Source organism: Gymnoscopelus microlampas (assembly GCF_963454915.1).
Source record: "Gymnoscopelus microlampas genome assembly, chromosome: 20".
In the NCBI taxonomy this organism is placed as follows: domain Eukaryota; kingdom Metazoa; phylum Chordata; class Actinopteri; order Myctophiformes; family Myctophidae; genus Gymnoscopelus; species Gymnoscopelus microlampas.
In genome coordinates, this window is record NC_139957.1 from 44,991,052 (window position 1) to 45,010,178 (window position 19,127).

The 19,127-nt window shown below is 46.9% G+C and overlaps 5 protein-coding genes across 5 annotated transcripts in view; 3 read left to right on the forward strand and 2 right to left on the reverse strand.

The window, feature by feature from the left end:
- Positions 1 to 659, forward strand: part of LOC311036908 (NAD kinase 2, mitochondrial-like) — a gene marked incomplete at both ends in the record, with an annotated part of 1,308 nt that extends 649 nt beyond the window's left edge. Inside the window, one exon of the mRNA XM_084045918.1 lies at positions 1 to 659. This exon is cut by the window's left edge and continues 649 nt beyond it. Coding sequence (XP_083902044.1) covers positions 1 to 659 — 659 coding nt within the window.
- The window catches only part of LOC311036847 (CD209 antigen-like protein D), a 580,951-nt gene that overhangs the window by 376,201 nt on the left and 185,623 nt on the right, over positions 1 to 19,127 (forward strand). The gene's annotated exons all lie outside the window — the stretch shown is intronic.
- LOC311036909 (cysteine protease ATG4B-like) lies at positions 11,567 to 12,707 on the reverse strand (the record flags this gene model as incomplete). The annotated part of the gene is made up of 1 exon (XM_084045919.1): positions 11,567 to 12,707. The coding sequence occupies exon 1, from the start codon at positions 12,539 to 12,541 to the stop codon at positions 11,567 to 11,569; it is 975 nt and encodes a 324-aa protein (XP_083902045.1). The 5' UTR covers positions 12,542 to 12,707.
- LOC311036910 (SH3 domain-binding glutamic acid-rich-like protein 3) lies at positions 17,777 to 18,055 on the reverse strand (the record flags this gene model as incomplete). The annotated part of the gene is made up of 1 exon (XM_084045920.1): positions 17,777 to 18,055. One exon carries the CDS (start codon positions 18,053 to 18,055, stop codon positions 17,777 to 17,779), a length of 279 nt encoding a protein of 92 aa, XP_083902046.1.
- Positions 18,461 to 19,111, forward strand: LOC311036441 (SOSS complex subunit B2-like; the record flags this gene model as incomplete). Its single annotated transcript, XM_084045136.1, has 1 exon — positions 18,461 to 19,111. One exon carries the CDS (start codon positions 18,461 to 18,463, stop codon positions 19,109 to 19,111), a length of 651 nt encoding a protein of 216 aa, XP_083901262.1.

The following is a 19,127-nucleotide window of genomic DNA, read 5'->3' on the forward strand; positions in this document are numbered from 1 at the left end:
TGGACCTGCACGACATGCAGCTGAGCCTGGAGCGGCGGAACGCCCCGTCGGACGTCGGTGGACAATTCGCGGGGGTGACGCAGGACGGCTGCGGTCCCGACGAGCCCGTCCTCCTCCTCCCCGTCAGGAGCCTGAACGAGGTCTTCATCGGGGAGTCTCTGTCCACCGTGGCTTCCTACTATGAGATCTCCGTGGACGACGGGCCATGGGAGAAGCAGAAGAGCTCGGGCCTGAGCGTCTCCACCGGCACGGGCTCCACGGCCTGGTCCTACAACATCAACAGGCTGGGGGAACGGGCCGTGGAGGACGTGCTGAGACTGGCGTCTCAGAGCGGCGACGGCCTCGACATCCCACTCGACCGGTACTTCGTGGAGCGGATCACCAAACGGCACAACAAGTCTCTGGTGTTCGGCCCGGGAGACGGCCGCTTGTTGTTCAGCGTCAGAGAGCCCATCGTGAACAGGGTGTTCTCGTGCGGCCGACCGAGGGGCTTCGCCCGTAAGGTGCGCGTGCGCTCCAGATGCTGGCACGGCTGCATGGTGGTGGACAGCGCCACCTCGTTCCCGTTTGACGACGGCGCCGTGGCGACAATCACGACGAGCGAAGAGGACGTGCTCAGGACGGTGACGCTGGACCGGTTCATAGAGAATATTCCATGATTTTTCAAAGGTACGGTACTGTAGACAGATTCATTAATTCATTAATTGCTTTTAGTGAATGAGTTAACCCATTGGGTGCCAAAACCGTATGTCTACAGTAAACAGTCGCGTAGAGTGCCAAAACCGGAGATCTACATGGAGAGATTTATTTATTTTCAGCGAGCCCACAATTAATAATAATATACTAGTTTGGGTCCCGGGGAGAACCCACTGGCCTGATGACAATAACATGGGTCTTCAACAGAGTTGCTACATGAGGGCCACCAACGTTTTGTTATGAAAACATCTGAAAATTCAAAAAAATATGTCGATCCATGCTTTGTCTCTCTCTCTCTCTCTCAGCTGGGGGGTCCTCGGCCCTGAAAACTTTTGAAGGCCCTTGTCTTTAGGATCTTTTTTTTTCTGCGATTGTTTGCGCCGACCGGCGCCGCCTCCGCAACATTGACCACGGCCCCGCCCTCTGGGGCGGCGTTGCCGACGATAGCCCCGCCCTCTAGCGCGGCATTGCCGGCGATAGCTCCGCCCACTGGCGGGCCGTTGACGACGATAGCTCCACCATCTGGCGAGGCGTTGCCGACAATAGCCCCGCCCTCTAGCGCGGCGTTGCCGGCGATAGCTCCGCCCACTGGCGGGCCGCTGACCACAATAGCTCCACCCTCTGGCGCGGCGTCGCCGACAATAGCCCCGCCCTCTGGCGCGGCATTGCCGTCGATAGCTCCGCCCACTGGCACGCCGTTGCCGACGATAGCTCTGCCCACTGGCGTGGCGTCGCCGACTATAGCTCCGCCCTCTTGCGGGGCGTCGCCGACAATGGCTCCGCCCACTGGCACGGCGTTGCCGACACCCTCAGCCCTCTGTCTCATCCTGTCGAGAGCGGCCGCCATGCTCTCGTAGCCTTCGAGCACTTTGGACTCCACGTCCCCCATGATCTTGGTCGCCAGGCTCATGAAGGCCTCCTCCACGTTGACGTTGGTTTTGCCGCTGGCTCTCATGAGAGGCATCTGCAGTTTGTTGGCGAACGCCCTGGCGGCGGCGTCGAACCCCGCGACCCCCTCCTCTTCGGCGCGGTCGCACTTATTGGCCACCAGCACCCTCTTGACGTTCACGCCCACATGCTTGTCGAGCTCCCTGAGCCACGGCTTCAGAGCATTGAAGGAGGCCTTCCGCGTCACGTCGTAAACCAGGAGGGCGCCTTGGGTTCCTCGGCGGCATTTCCTCGTGATGGCCTTGAACCTCTGCGGTCCGGACGTGTCCCATATCTGCAGCTTGACCACCTTGCCGTCTACCTCTATGATCTTATTCTTGAAGTCCACGGCGGCGGCGCGCTCCTCCGCGAACGTGTCGTCTGCAAAGCGCGTGAGCAGACCGGTCTTTCCTACGCCGGGTTCACCGATCACGATAACCTTGAACAGATGATCATAAAACAACTCTGTTGTGGCCATCCCCCCCTAGGGAAAACCAGTCGCCAAAGACAGTAGCACGGCAGTTAAAGACAGTAGCACGGCAGTTGAAAACAGATTAAGCTTAAAAAGTAGACTGTAAGGATTATTTCTGGTGTTTGTGTGAAGAATAAACATGTCAAAGCTCTTTCATACATTCTGGCCAGATGCTAAAAGCAGTTACCGATGATGTCATAGGTCTCGTAACTAAATATGGCCAAATATGACTGTTTTTGATTTTTTTTTTTGGCTAAGGGCAGTTCTGTAAATATCTTTTTCATCCACAACACCCCTGAATGACATTGTTTGTTACTTTATAGCACTATATTACGGTCCATAAATATGTAAATCTTTCCCTAAATATAATATTTTGGAGAATATCCGTTTCCATTAGGACAGATTGAAAATAACTCTACACTTTCTCTCGCGCCCAATTAGAACAGCTCTTTATTCTGTTGTGCAGCATGTAGACATGTGCTAGGGCCGTTTTCTCCCGTTTGTGCTCGGAGATAGATAGGAGGCGTGCGTGTGTGTGTGTGTGTGTGTGTGTGTGTTGTGCATGTGCATGTGCATGTGAGTGTGCGTGCCTGGCAGGGCAGACCATGTGTTGCACTAGAACAAGTTGTAATAACTATCCTGGTTCCAAATGTGTTTGTTTGTGTTAGAATGTCACGCGACGCCCGGCACAAACGTCACGCTAAGCATTCAAAGAGGCTGGCTTGGCCTCCATGAAATTCTTTCCCTGGTACTTACTATGTTATTACTTACCTATTATCTACGGTACTTACTATGGTCATAACCTATTGACTACGTACCTATTATCGGTAGTTATCTATTATTATCCATTTCATTATTTGTAAATATATATATATATATATATATAGCAATGTACAAAAACATGTGCACAACCATGGTTGTGGAAGAATCTTTAAAATGACTTAACACATAGATATGGTAAAACATTCCGGCCACACATTATGGCCTTCATCAGGCCTTGATAAAGTTGTGGGGCGACATAGATGGTCCGAGATGGAGAGGAATGAATTGGGACGTAACGATTCACTCAACTCACAATTCAATCGTCTCAGCTTGGTGTTCCATGAGTTTAGCATTGGAGGCAGGGCTGGAGGGCAAGGTTAGGTTTACGGTTGAGGGAACACAGGGCTGAGGGAGCATAATGCACTCCATACACACTAACGTCTTATCACAAAAGACTTGCAAGACCTATACACCCGGAAAACATTCAGAAACAAAACAAAAAAATGTCTATGGCCGTCATTAACCATGTCATTAAAAAAATAACCATTGCTAACATTCAGAGAAGATCGCTCTATTAAACATATTCATATTCTCCTACTTTCAATTCACTCGATTCTGCCTGCTCCCGTAGCAGACGACTGCTAAGTCCTCTTTCTATTGTGGTTGGATTCAGTCTTTTGCCTCTAACCCCGGAAGCCCCTTTCAACCCTCCGGCTCCTTAGACCCCCTCTACCTGTCCGCATATCCCTCTCTGCCTTTGTCACTTACGTTGATAAGAATGTTAATCAGACATCAGAAGCTCTTTCTACTATATTCCCACTAATCACGTGTCTAACTCAATCAATTCTAACCCCAACACATCATGTCTGTCTTGCGCTTCTCCTCTCTCTCTCCAGATGAGGGCGCTAGAACTAGTTTCAGCGAGATTATAAAGTATAAAATAATAACTATAAAACAAAGAAACATGGTGGCCGGACATCGGACAGGAAACTAGAAGCCCATGTGGTGTGGGCTATTTATTGGTCATCTCAGCTTTGCAAGCAAATATTTGATCAAATCTTTCATCTGTTCTATGGAGTCAGCGCTGGTGTCCTTAAGTGATAGTCCTAGCAGAACGGCCCTCTTGCCTGCCTCTCGCACCGCAAACTGGGCCATGTCCTTTGCAGTTTCACAAGACTGAGCGTCGTTCTCTCCCAGCAGGATCTTGGTAATCAAGTAGGGAGAGGGCTGGCCGTCGGTCTTGAGCACAGGATTGACCGATACCAACGTCCCGATCTTGCCATATTGTGTGAGAACTATGAATAAGTAATCGCTAAATTCTGTACACACACACTGTGTGGAGATGTCGTTGATTTTCCTCTCCTTCGTATTTGTTCTAATGTGGGATACCTTTGGATTCATAGCGTAATGGGAAAACAGGGAAAGAGCGAATGAGCGTGTTTTGCTTTTATCTTTCACACTTGTGAATTCATAATCTCGATTCAAATGGGACGACCAGCACTCACTATAAGTACCCAGACTGGCCACTACGCCGTGACATAACTGTGACGTATAGATTACGTATCGTAATGGAAAATATGAATATCCAGTCAGGTGGAAGTGTGGACAATTTATTGAAGAGGTTTCAGGCAGAAGGAACTGCATCACAGCTGCCCCAGATCTCCTGGCCTGGAGGACAGACAGACCCCTGAAATGTCATATGGGACACCGCTTACACCCAGAGACATTATCCTAAATCAGTGGTTTTCAACCCTTTTCATATGAAGGTCCATTATTTATTTGGCATTTGAGCAACGGACCACCATTTGATGAGATTTAGACTCTCAGACCCAAAAACTATTATGGACCCATAAGGGTCCATATGGTTTAAAGGTAGGGTAAGTGATATTTTTTGGTTAAAACAAAAAGTATTTTGTTGGTTAAAGCACTATATTCTGATAGTAATCATTGCTATAGAGTGTTTGTTCAGTAACAGGAGTCTCCCCGTCTCTCCAGCTCTTTAGTAAACAGAAAACACATTTTCCGGTAGGTGTCAAAATCTCAGCCAATCAGGAGAAAGTACCCATTTTAAGCTTCATTTTTATAGTGTTCCAGTTCCAATTGTGCCTGCTCATTTCTTAGTGTCATCACTTCCAATTTCACTCGTTTAATCTATATCCTGATTGAGTTCTCTATCCTGATTGGATGCAATTGGAAATTAAACTGAAACTGAAACGAAAATGCATTTTCTGTAGAGACAAGGAGACTCCTCTATAGCAATGAGTACTATCAGAACATAGAGCTATTTAACACTTATTTTAACCAAAGAAAATCACTTACCCTACCTTTAATTTTATGCTCTCGGACCCAAAAACTGTTGTTATCGTTGGATATGATTTTGTCCACAATTCCATGCTGTATTGATGTTGGTACCATAGGAGAGATAACAGGCAAACATGCACGTGTGTGCCTGTCTGCCTGTGTGTCTGAATATGGTCTAGCACATGTTTATGCGGTACAATGCATGTAACACCATGCTGAGATAATGGTGCATATGGTCAGCACATACACTGTGCACACGCACACACACACACACACACACACACACACACACACACACACACACACACACACACACACACACACACACACACACTTGTAAGAAGTAGCCAGGTATGACATCACCACCAGAGCAGGAGGTGGGAGGAGGCCATTGTTATGGTAACACAGAGAGTATCGTTGTTGAAAATGCCTGCTGAGGAGACAATAGCGGAGCAAGAACAGCTTTAACTCAGCTCTGTTAATAGAGGCCTCAAGTGGTTAAAGGTGGAAGTTTCACTTAATCTGTGCTGGTTCATGTTTTGTTGCTCGTTGCCTTGTATTAACGTTCTTTATCGTCATCCTATCCTACTACTTTAAGTGAAATGACCTCCAAAGTACGTCCGGGGTTGATCAGCACACGATCACTCCTCTTGCCTCCAAACCTGCCACAGACTATTGATCAGTGCTCCGGCTAATACTAAAGCTTATTTCCCCGCCTTCAATGTACTTGCATATTGTACGGTTAATATAAAACTACATTTCACATTTTAACCACAGCACCCAACCCTACTGCACATCTCCATATATGGCCATATCACTTGGATCACCGGTGCAACGTAGCTGTGACGTAACTGATTGGGCCTAGATGTGAACCTCTAGTTGTTTTAATTGTATTGTTTTATATTGCGATTTATTCTACAGCACCTTGTAATATGAATGCAATTAAAGCGTTTACTTTCTCTAGGCCACTGCCCACTGGTATTCACCCCAAATTCTCCACATTCCTACTTAAACTAGAAAAAGTGCTCCTCGGAGCACTGCCAGACCCCTAGTGGTTGAAATCTGAATGGCCGGACTTCGCATGACGTGTGTGCAGAGGAAACGAGGGACCGACCGACCGACCGACTAAGCCTCATGTAGGCCGACCCCCTGGGTCTGGCAAAAAATAATTACATTATTCAAGCCTTTTTTTTCAGCATTCACAAGAGTTTTGTGGCAACAAATGAGAGCATGGCCTTTAATCTCTTCTCTTGTTCTACATTGAATAGAAACTGTATTCAATGGGAGGAACAGAACTCAGAATATGGATCCTGAGATGTTTGTTCTTTTTGTAGGGTTTTTTTACCCACTCCATACATTAAACGGCAGGTTGCTGGAGCCTGTGTCTGAGCGCTCTTTTGTTGATGGAGCGCAAAGGATTCCATTTGTCATTTTATGCACCGACAAATGGAACACACTGAATGGCTACGGTTTGCTGAAGAGCAGAGACACCTTAGATTCCTCTAAAACGTTGCCTCTGAATATGGTGTGTTCAAGGTTTATTCTCAGTTATATTGGTGGGTTTAAGACATACATATATATATATATATATATATATATATATATATATATATATATCTGTCGCTTTCTTTCTCTCATTATGTGTTTCTGGTTGTAATGTTTTGGGGTCCTAATGAAAATACAGAGGGATTATGCAGGACTAGACTACATATTGCAGGGTTATGCAGGACTAAACCGCATTTCTTTGTACATGCAGTACGGCCGCGAGCGGGCGGTCAGAAGCTAAACCATTGCAGGCATGGGCAAGAGTGGTTAGAAATCCAGAGGGAGTGGGACTACATAAATAGTCCCACATTGGGCTCTCGTAGGAGTGTCGCCGGAGTTGCTTGGAGTGGAGGACAGTCCTCCACTTCCAAGTCCACTCTGATGTCCTCTCCAATGTCAGCACCGATGTACATGTCCTCTCCAATGTCTGCTCTGATGTACATATCCTCTCCAATGTCTGCTCTGATGTACATATCCTCTCCAATGTCTGCTCTGATGTACATATCCTCTCCAAAGTCTGCTCTGATGTACATATCCTCTCCAATGTCAGCACCGTTGTACATGTCCTCTTCAATGTCTGCTCTGATATCCTCTCCAATGTCCTCACAAACGTCCACTCCGATGTCCGCTTCAACCCTTTTGAAAACCTGCTCCCCGCTCAAGTCCAAATGTGGCAGCTCCACCGTGACCTCCACTCGCTCACCACTCCGATCGCGCGCTACGGACGTCACCATACTTTTGATGACATCTTTCATTTGTCTGATGGAGTCGAAGGAGGAGTCCTTAAGCGACAGTCCCAGCAGAACGGGCCTGTTGCCCACCTCTTGTGACACGGACGTGGCCAGGTGTTTGGCACAGACGTGCGTCAGAGCCTCGTCCTTGCCCAGCAGGACTTTGGTGGAGAACATTGGAGAGATTGCATCGTTAGTTCTGGACTCGGGCGTCACTGATACCAACGTCCCAACCTTGCCATACTGCGTGAGAACTATGAATATATAATTGCTAAATTCGGTACAAACAACCTGCGTTGGAAATCCATTTATGTTTCGCTCCGTCTGCTGTGTTCCAATTAATGCTTGGTGTGTAGACATGATGCTGGGAGGATGTGGAAAAGGCAAATTAGGACACTATAAGTACCCAGACTGGCCACCAGGCTACACATCTCAGCCAATCACGCGTGAGGTCGGAATAATAACCATATATGGCTTTAACAGACAATTTAGGAATTTTGCAGACGCTCTTATCCAGAGTAAACACACATACATCAAATGCAGAGAGACGGTGTAGTGCCTCCGTAAACTATAGGATCAGATAAACCAAGAACCTAGCATCAGTGTAAACAATTACTATCAAAATAATAATATGTACATTGAAACTATAGGATGCTGGGTGAATAATGAACCTGGCATCCGTCTAAATAACCTGCTACCTACATTCTAACATAGTGGTCAAGAAAAGGTAACAAAAACGAGAACGGTGTGATTGCATGGTCGTCACAGGTCTAGTGCTACGGGCTGAGGTGGAGCCTGAAGATGTGAGTTTTCAGATCATGGCGGACGGTTGGGCAGAAAGAGGGGCAAAACAATTATTGGATATATGAGTCAGTGCTTCAGAAAAATAAATTAAATGTAAGAAAACATGTGCACAACCATGGTTGTGGAAGAATCTTTAAAATGAATTAACACATAGATATGGTAAAACATTCCGGCCACACATTATGGCCTTCATCAGGCCTTGATAAAGTTGTGGGGCGACATAGATGGTCCGAGATGGAGAGGAATGAATAGGGAGGTAACGATTCACTCAACTCACAATTCAATTGTCTCAGCTTGGTGTTCCATGAGTTTAGCATTGGAGGCAGGGCTGGAGGGCAAGGTTAGGTTTACGGTTGAGGGAACACAGGGCTGAGGGAACATAATGCACTCCACACACTAACTTCTTATCACAAAAGACTTGCAAGACCTATACACCCGGAAGACTTTCAGAAACAAAACAAAAAATGTCTATGGCCGTCATTAACCATGTCATTAAAAAAATAACCATTGCTAACATTCAGAGAAGATCGCTCTATTAAACATATTCATATTCTCCTACTTTCAATTCACTCGATTCTGCCTGCTCCCGTAGCAGACGACTGCTAAGTCCTCTTTCTATTGTGGTAGGATTCAGTCTTTTGCCTCTAACCCGGAAGCCCCTTTCAACCCTCCGGCTCCTTAGACCGCATATCCCTCTCTGCCTTTGTCACTTACGTTGATAAGAATGTTAGTAAGACATCAGCTCTTTCTACTATATTCCCACTAATCACGTGTCTAACTCAATCAATTCTAACCCCAACACATCATGTCTGTCTTGCACTTCTCCTCTCTCTCTCCAGATGAGGGCGCAAGAACTAGTTTCAGCGGGATTATAAAGTATAAAATAATAACTATAAAACAAAGAAACATGGTCTGGTGGCCGGACATCGGACAGGTAACTAGAAGCCCATGTGATGTGGGCTATTTATTGGTCATCGACGCAGCCATTTAAGCAAATATTTGATTACATCTTTCATCTGTTCTATGGAGTCAGCGCTGGTGTCCTTAAGTGATAGTCCTAGCAGAACGGCCCTCTTGCCTGCCTCTCGCACCGCAAACTGTGCCATGTCCTTTGCAGTTTCACAAGACTGAGCGTCGTTCTCTCCCAGCAAGATCTTGGTAATCAAATAGGGAGAGGGCTGGCCGTCGGTCTTGAGCACAGGATTGACCGATACCAACGTCCCGATCTTGCCATATTGTGTGACAACTATGAATATGTAATCGCTAAATCCGGTACACACAAACTGCGTGGAGATGTCGTTGATTTTCCTCTCCGTCGGCTTCGTTCTAATGTAGGATACCTTTGGATTCATAGCGTAATGGGAAAACAGGGAAGGAGCGAATGAGCGTGTTTTGCTTCTATCTTTCACACTTGTGAATTCATAATATCGAATCAAATGGGACGACCAGCACACACTATAAGTACCCAGACTCGCCACTACGCCGTGACATAACTGTGACGTATAGATTACGTATCGTAATGGAAAATATGAATATCCAGTCTCCATCATTAAGTTGGGGACCACGTGGAAACCCCTCAAGGACCACTGGTGGTCCCCGGACCACTGGTTGAGAACCACTATCCTAAATGATCATATAGGGATATTTGCTGTATCAAGTGACAGTAGGAAAATGCTGACTCGTTAAGTTAAAGGGATATTTCACTTTCAAAAAAACTTTGGGTCATTTTATCGTCTACTCAGGCTTTTGTGAGCCCCAGACCGTTTTTAAGTTGCTTGATTCAGTATTTAGATATTTGATATTCATTTTATCAGACACGCCCCCTTCCTATACAAACCCATTATAACTTCTAACTCCTTTTAGATTCATCTAAAACACCCGTCCTTGGTTCTGGTGACTCACCCTGCCCTCCTAATTGGTTTGTATAGGAAGGGGGCGTGTCTGATAAAATGAATATCAAATATCTAAATACTGAATCAATCAACTTAAAAATGGTCTGGGGGTCTCACAAAAGCCTGAGTAGACGATAAAATGACCCAACATTTTGAAATATGTGAAATATCCCTTTAAGAGCATCCATAAAAAGACGTACAGGCTTGTTACACTTAAGGACATCAATGGTATTGCTGGATCAACCAAAAGGGAACGGCAGCAACAGATGTGAAAATACTCATGCTGTGAAGCTAACATTCTACGGTCCAAATACAAATAGATGCATAAAGACATTATTTTGAACAGATTGGCATTCTGAAATTACCATTATGGCATCTCAACCAATCACGTGACGTTGGAACATCATAACCATGTATGGCTTCGACAGACGTATGGGCAAGACATTAATAGGGATACATATGAGTCAGTGCTTCCGAAAGGGGGGCCTTCTGGAACCCCCAGAAGGACCCCTGGGAGGTTGAGAACTAGTGGGGTGGAGGGAAACTTAGGGCTGAGGGAACATACACTCCCTAACAGTGTTATCACAGAAGTAGAACTTTGTTAATACATCTGGAAAACATTTAGAAACATTTTGGCTGAGGCCATAAAGAACTAAGGGGGGATAAAATAATATATATGTGCACACATTCAACAAAGATCGCTCTATTCATTAAACCTATTTGCCAGACCCAAGGGGTCGGCCTACATGAGGCTTTGTCCCCCTTTCGTCCATACATGGGCATAAAAGGGACCTCTGAATTTCGTCCCCCTTTCGTCCATACATGGGCATAAAAGGGAATTTATTCTGGGTCTGGCAGAACCAGGTCTCCTGGTCTTGTTTCATTACTAGAGATTCAGACCCCCGATCCGACCGATATGTCTAAGTCAGAGTGTCGGGGGCTTTGTCAGAGTACCCGTTGTACCCGTCTGTCTATGTCCCTTTTATGCCCATATATGGAGATCTCTGTATCTGTCTGTCTACCTGTGTACCTTTTATGCCCAATTGCCCATATATGGAGATCGCTGTATCTGGCAGTCCTTGTCCCTTTTATGCCCATATATGGAGATCGCTGATGTCATCAGTATATGCCCATATATAGGCTTATTGTTGGATCGGTGGTTCTGGACAACCGCATATCCGAGGCGTTTTTCCAATGCCGATGCCATATAGGCATAGCGGTCGGATCTATGTTTATGGTTATTGGGTCTGTGTCATAGTGATGTGGCCGTTGTCCTGTCTATGGGCGTAATAGGTTTGTTTATGGTTATGTATGGGCATAGTGATTCACACATAACCCGGCCCATCCTCCCATTATCCAATTCTAATATAGGATTATAGAGGTAAATTAAGTACAGACTACCTCCTGTATTGTCGATGTTTGAGCATTCTTTCCATTCACGGGGACAGGATCTCAAACCCTTCGTCCTCAGAGTCAAAGAACTGCTTCAACCTGTCGGAGTCCGAGAAATCAGGCGTGATGTTGAGGACATCCATGCTGACCGCATGCAAGGGTCGGCTGTCGACTACCTCAAACATGGCCAAGCCTCCGTTGTTGCAGGAAAGCTTTCGAACGCGCATACACCAATCGTCAAACTCGGCCTCCGTTTTGCAGAAGAAGCCCGCCGCGATAGACGGGTCCATGTCGCAGATGTGCACGAGGCAAGGCGGGCCCTGGCAGTGGTACGTGTCGTCTGGGACCTGCCCGTCTTCACGTGGCTCCACCGCCAGCTGGGTGGTGTGTGGGTCTAAACAGATGAGCTCCTCGCCCACATAACCGATGAAGTAGCGGGCGCTGTTGGGCTTCCCCCCGATAACTCCCAGAGACTGAGGCAGCATGAAGAATCGTTTTAGGGTTTCAACGTAGGCTTCATTTACGTCACTCAGGCCTAACCTGATGGGGATGAGCAGGACCAGAGGCTTCCAGGGCTCTTCCTCAGCCAGGGCACAGGCACCAACACCCTCCTCCATGCAGCCGGTATGTTCCTCTGCTCCCTCTGGGTGATGGTGGTGGACACAGGCTCCTCTTTGATCCGGCCGAGGCATACAAAGACGTCTGACGTCCTCGATCACCACTGTGTTGTCCATCGCCACATGTACAGCTAATCGGCTCGACGGGTCGAATGCCGCTAGTTTCTTAAGAACCTGTGCCGCCGTGTTTGGCCCATACCACTGACCTATGGACTTCCCCTCTCCAACTCCCATCTGGGCAATTTGATGTATGGAATAGTGACTGTCCTTCTTGTCAATGAAGGCATTGAGGATCCTGGTGTATTCTGCTCTCTGATCTTGCCCTCTGACCCATCGCCAGTCTTGACCTAAGTGTCTACAGACTAAGGCCTCGCCAAGGATCATCTGGCCACATCGCAGCATACAACCCCAGCCCGTGTCAGAGGTTGGTCCCGTCGGTCCAATTGGCTGGAAGTTTCTTCTGTATGTGAACCAGAGTCGCGAAGTGACAGCGGACGAAATGTCGTCCTGTTCCGTAAGCGCGTTGAACTCTTTCCCCAAGATCCAGACAGATTCCTGAGGTCTCCGGAAAGTCAGTATGTCTCCCATGACATATCTCAAGAACTTGCTCAACCAGTCGACGTACAAGTTTTAGACGTGCGTGTGTAATGCTGATGAACCGAGGCGAGTGAGTGAGTGTAAAGCCAATCAGATCAGTGGTTGCTAAGGACCAGGATGCAGCAATAATTACGGCAATGTTTGTGTCAGATATAGGTTGAGGCGTGTGTGCGTCTGTCTGTCTGCCATGCCCAAATATACCCAAATATGGAGCTGGCTGATGTCATATGGATGACATCACTGAAGGGGTCACCCGTCCCAATTATGGAGTTACAGGTGGCTCAGGACTGGCCTCCAAGACATCTGGACTCCCTAGAATGGCTGACATATGGCATATCCCTTTTGTTTATGGTTATGTCTAAGTCATAGTGATATGTCTATATATGGGCGTATCAGGTTTCTTTATGGCTATCTCTGAGTCAGAGTGATGTGGCTCCCGGTAGACAATTGTAACATAAGGATATAACTCTTGCTGCTACTGGAGCTTATACCAATATGTATTGTATTGTATGTCTTATACTGATGAATTGAGTACAATGGTATTCAATCAATAGATCAATCAATCAAAACTAATGGATGCTACAATAGATATGCCCAAATATGGAGATGACTGATGTCACCCTACTGACATCATCTATGACTGATGTCATCGACTGACCTACACTATATATATAATATATTTATATGCCCAAATATGGCGATGATTAAAAGTGACATCAGACTGACATCATACATGACGTGATGTCATAGGCTGTGATGACGGGTACAGTATTTAAACGGTAAGATAGTCAACATGTTCTCATTTCTAATCATCTAAGACTTATTTCTCTGTGAGCAGCACGTGTGTGTATTTTAACTAATGGCCAAAAGACGATACAGACCAATTGTCAGGCGGAATCAGCCCTACGTCAAGAGGATTCCATGTAACCACGAGACCCAGGCCGTCTGTCCACGGCGACAGTGTCCCTTCATTCACGACGAGGAGCCACTGCTGGACAGCAGTGTCCAACTCCAACCTGCCGATCCTAAGCAGGAAGTTGATCTTCCCGTCCGCCATCCTAAGCAGCAAGACGTTCTTCCCGTCGCCGTGTTGAGGCTGAAAAGGCTAGAGGACAACGGAGGGGGACCCTCACCTTCAACGGCTCCAGAGGAGCCGGCCTGCTCACGGTGCTCACTGACGGTGGTTCTTCAGCAGGTCTGCTCCTCCACCTCCAGTGCTGCTGAGGCCCAGTTGAGCTCTGCAGGTCAGAGGAACCCCAGCACCATCATGATGGAGACGGGCGCCACCATCGGCAGCCTGAGAGAAGACTCTGCCGGCCAGAGGAACCCAGCCACCACCGTGATGGAGTCAGGCAGCTCCACCAGCCCCCTGAGAGAAGAGGAGCAGCATCTCCATCGGGAAGAGGAGGACCTCGAAGCACTCTTGAAAGACGTCCTTGAAGCACAACTTGGAACGTTCCTTGGCTACTGCCAGAAGAGAGGGGGTGACGGGAACGCCTTCATTGAAGCCGAGGCCTGGAAAGCTGCTCAATCTTTTACTTGTAGATCGTAGAGCTTATAGATCGGCATTTTCTGGTGGGCGAACGTTTTGGGCAAATGCTCCCCCCCAGAATAAGGATGTTGGGGATGATGTGGACTCATATTGCATATTGCTCCATTTACGGGCATCATGTAAAAGGGACAAATACAGAAATCTCCATATATGGGTATAATGTAAATGGTAAATGTCCAAACTCATCGGTATGTGCGGTGAATCCCGCTCTCTGGCTATAGCCTAAAAAAGCCTGAGACCTTGCTAGCTCATTTTAGCATGTCCGCCGTGTCTGATAGATTGAAGGGCTAGTGTGGGCTGCAGCAAAACAACACTAAATCTCTAGTAAGTAACTGACCTCTTCACACTTCTCTTCACTTTTCCTGAAAGGTCTTTCTCCCGTCTTTCTTTCCTAATCGTTAGCCCAACTCAAAAAATATGCTGTAATATGCTGAAAATGGTCCTCACAAAGCCTGTTACACAGTAATACATGCCATCAACACGTGCAAACACTGTACAAAAGAGAAAGAGAAAAAGCGGCGGCAGTGAATGACACCTCCTTTCAATGGGAAAGTATATCATTTATATACAGTATAGTAATATAGTAATACAAAGTTCTCTCTCTCTCTCTCTCTCTCTCTCTCACACGCACTAATCCCAGTTTAAAACATAAATCTTTCAAACCTCTGCACTGTCCAGACTTTTTTGCTTTAGGGCAAAATTGCAGCTGCTCCCTTCATCTTTACCTGTGTGCTGGTGTCCTCTACACTGTGTGTGTGTGTGTGTGTGTGTGTGTGTGTGTGTGTGTGTGTGTGTGTGTGTGTGTGTGTGTGTGTGTGTGTGTGTGTGTGTGTGTGTGTGTGTGTGTGTGTGTGTGTGTGTGTGCGTGCGTGCGTGCGTGCGTGCGTGCGTGCGTGCGTGTCTTGCCTAGCCTAGTACATAAATATCTGCCTGAGTGTGAATCCCTCTCGCCCCGCTTTCCCCAGCCAGGAAGGGACTTGAACCAGCAACCTTACGGCTACTGGCACCTCTGTGCTGGTCACCGCAGGCTGACTGCTTAACCTGGTTCACCCAGGTGCGTGCGTGCGTGCGTGCGTGCGTGCGTGCGTGCGTGCGTGCGTGCGTGCGCCGCCTTCACTAACTTAAGTAACCTGTACAATGAAACTATACAAACTATACAAATTGACCTGGCATCTGCCGAAATAACATGCTATGTTAAACCTTTGCATAAGACTGCATGGTCGTCAACACATAAACCACTGAAAAAAATCATACCTTCACCATCAATCAATCAGTCAATCAATCCGTCAATCAATCCATCAATCCATCAATCAGTCAATCAATCAGTCAATCAGTCAACCAGTCAATCAATCAGTCAATCAGTCAATCAGTCAATCAATCCATCAATCAGTCAATCAATCAGTCAATCTGTCAATAAGTCAATCAATGAAATCAATCAATTAATCTGGCCTTGAAAGGCACATTACACAGACTCAGGGTTAAACTTGTAGACTGGAATACGGCAGGAATACGGTGCAATTTCATGCAAGGAAAATTCAGTACAAACAAAGTAAAAACAGGAGCATGTTGACTGTGAGAAAGGCAAAAATGGACAAGATCAATTCAGTTCAAGAGATTTAGTTTAGTTTAGTTTAGTTTATTGCACATTTAAAAAAAATACATAAGATAAAAACAAAACAAAATGGAAAACTATAATGTTTATATTGAAAGGAAAATAAATCTAAATCCAAACATGATGTGCCGGAGAGGCCAAAAAAACCCAGATGGGCTTGTCGAGTGGCCTTCCTAAAAGCTATCTTTAAAGCTTAGAATATATAGATTTTTAGCGGTGCCAGCCGCTCTACTCTTGACTATGTCCGTCCGTATGTCCGTTTGTCCGTTTGTCCGTTTGTCCGTTTGTCCGTTTGTCCGTTATGTCCGTTTGAGCACGGGCTTTAAACAGCTATAACTCCAGTTGGCAGCATGCCAGCAAGTCCAAATTTGGTATGTGGACTTACACCACCAATTGGGACGAGCATTGATTGCTGAAGCCCCGCCCCGCCCTATTATAGCGCCACCAGGAGGCCACTGGCTTTACACAGCGCTTCACACAGCTATAACTCCAGTTCGCAGCATGCCAGCAAGTCCAAATTTGGTATGTGGACTTAGACCACCAATAGGGACGAGCATTGATTGCTGAAGCCCCGCCCCGCCCTATTATAGCGCCACCAGGAGGCCACTGGCTTTAAACAGCTATAACTCCAGTTTGCAGCATATGCCACCAAGTCCAACTAATACCACCAATAGGGACCAACTGTAATTACATAAGCCCCGCCCCCTCTGCCTTCCCATTGGCTGGGCTTTAAACAGCCATAACTCCAGTTCACAGCATGCTACTGAGTACAAATTTGGTACGTGGACTCAGACCACCAATAGGGACGAACTGAAATGTAGTAAGCCCCGCCCCGCCCTATTATAGCGCCACCAGGAGGCCACTCATCAAAGGCACCGCTTCCTTCACACAGGGTGCGATTTTGAATATATCAATCGTTTTCGATATGAACTATCAAAGTGTCATATCAAAATTAGGTCTTTGCCATGACCTTTTAATCTCCGTCAATAACCATCTAACTGTGCTTTCCGCTCACGTTTCTCTTCTCATCTCCATGGTGGCTTTTTATGTACTTACCTGCATATTATGACTATATTCTAAACTTCATGCTATCACATACACTATCTGTATCGATGTATAGATCTTTTATTTGTTCTATGAGCCTTCTACCGCGCATTTTGTTCTTTTCTCTTCTGGTCTAACTCTATCCAAAAACAAAATAATTACACCTACGTCTTTACACCTGTAAACCAATAACAACAAAGATGATTCTCGCGTTCTGATTTGCTCAGGCTGAACAGCCAATCCGGGTGCTCTCACCTAACCTCAATAATCATCACAGAAGTACATCAAACAAAACAACTTTAACACACCATGGTTGGTGGTCAGTGTTGATTTCGTCGACTAAAACTAAGACGAAAAATGTTCGTCGACTACCTTTTTTCACTGACGGAAACTAAATAAAAACTAAATAAAAACTAAGCTACGATGACTAAACTATGACAATTTCGTCAACAAATAAAACAGACTACAAAGTTAGTGAAGGACTAGTGGAGAAGAGATCCAGTAGAACTAAAAGAGAAGTAATTTTATGTTTGGTTGCACTCGGGTGTTGCGCTCCGAAAATAGCAGGTCTACAAGCTCACAAGGCGTCGCTCTGCGACGCGTTTTGAGCTTGTAGATCGGCTATTTTCAGCATACAACCAAGTGTAAAATCTGCCATTACGACACCATCAAGGCACCGCAAAAATACATTTTAGTCGACTAAATCAACTGTAGATGAATGGGTGGGCAGTGTCAGCCTGAATGGGTGGGCAGTGTCAGCCGGGGGTAAAGCATTTTTCCAGGAGGGTGCATGGAAGTTAGAAGGGTGAGGCAGTGGAAAAAAACACATAACTCATGCCAGCCGCAAGAACTGCATGATTCGGCCGTCTTCCACGGCCTCAGAGAACATCTCGTAGTTCCCGAGGTACTTGTCCCCGTTGAACAGCTGGGGGGGAACCGCCCGGGGGTTCCCTGCCTTCGCCCTCATGCGGTCCCGGACCCTCTCATCCACGGAGACGTCGATGAGCTCATGTGCAATGTTCTTGCTCTCGAAGAAGCGCAACAGCTCCTCCTGCTGGGACTTGACCTCCCTGGAGCCGGCGACAGAGGTGTAGTATATCTTGATTACCATGGCCTATGCGGGCGTGACTTGCATCCTGTCTCTCTCGCTGAGCAAAACTTCGGCTTTGAGTTCGTTGACAAGATTTATGTATAATGGGGCATGTGGTCACGCATTTGTGACGTATCAAGCAGTTACATGATATATATACGTATATATATAACTCCACAAGACAACTCCATATTTGACATGGCATAGTAACATCGTCATTAAGACGCAAGCATCGAGACTGCTTTGATGAAAAGCGGGCCATGGAGAGCGGGAGGGGCATTGACGAGAGGTGAAGCTTTGTGCCGATTGGACGAGGGCCGATCGCGATACGACCCGTGAATATTTACGCGATAAGGAGAAGACAAACCAGGGAGAGTTGACCATATTACCGCCTATTGTAATCACTTACCGTCGATACCGTGAACGATGTCAAACCCCACAAACCAGGCCTCTATGGCGCTAATCAAGGACGTGAAGCCCGGACAGAACAAGCTGAACATCATCTTCATTGTGCTGGATATCGAGCGAGAGACCAAGACCAAGGATGGCAACACGGTGCGCTCCTTCAAGGTGGCCGACAAGAGCGGCAGCATCGCCATCTCGGTGTGGGACGAGATCGGCAGCCTCATCCAGCCGGGGGACATCGTGCGGCTGGACAGGGGCTACTCCCAGGCATACCGGGGATGTCTCACCCTGTACACGGGAAAAGGGGGGGAGCTGCATAAGATCGGGGAGTTCTGCATGGTGTTCTCTGAGGTGCCAAACTTCAGCGAGCCGAACCCAGAGCTTTTGGAGAAGGATAATCAGCTGCACCAGAACAAGTCCGGTAAGCAGGATCGGAACCAGAGAGGGGGAGGAAACCACCATCCACCTCATCAGAATAATTCAGGCACTAACAACGCCCCACCAGGTACCTTGCAATCATTCGCCAACAACCCGCCTCGCGATTCCACCTTTGGGGGTGTTGGGCGACCGGGTGGTCGCAGCGCAGCACCGCCGGTGAATGCTACTGGACCCCCTGGCGCAACCAGCATTACCATTAACACTAATAGAGACCCACGGCGTGCTAAGAGATAACATTAGGACACGAGAC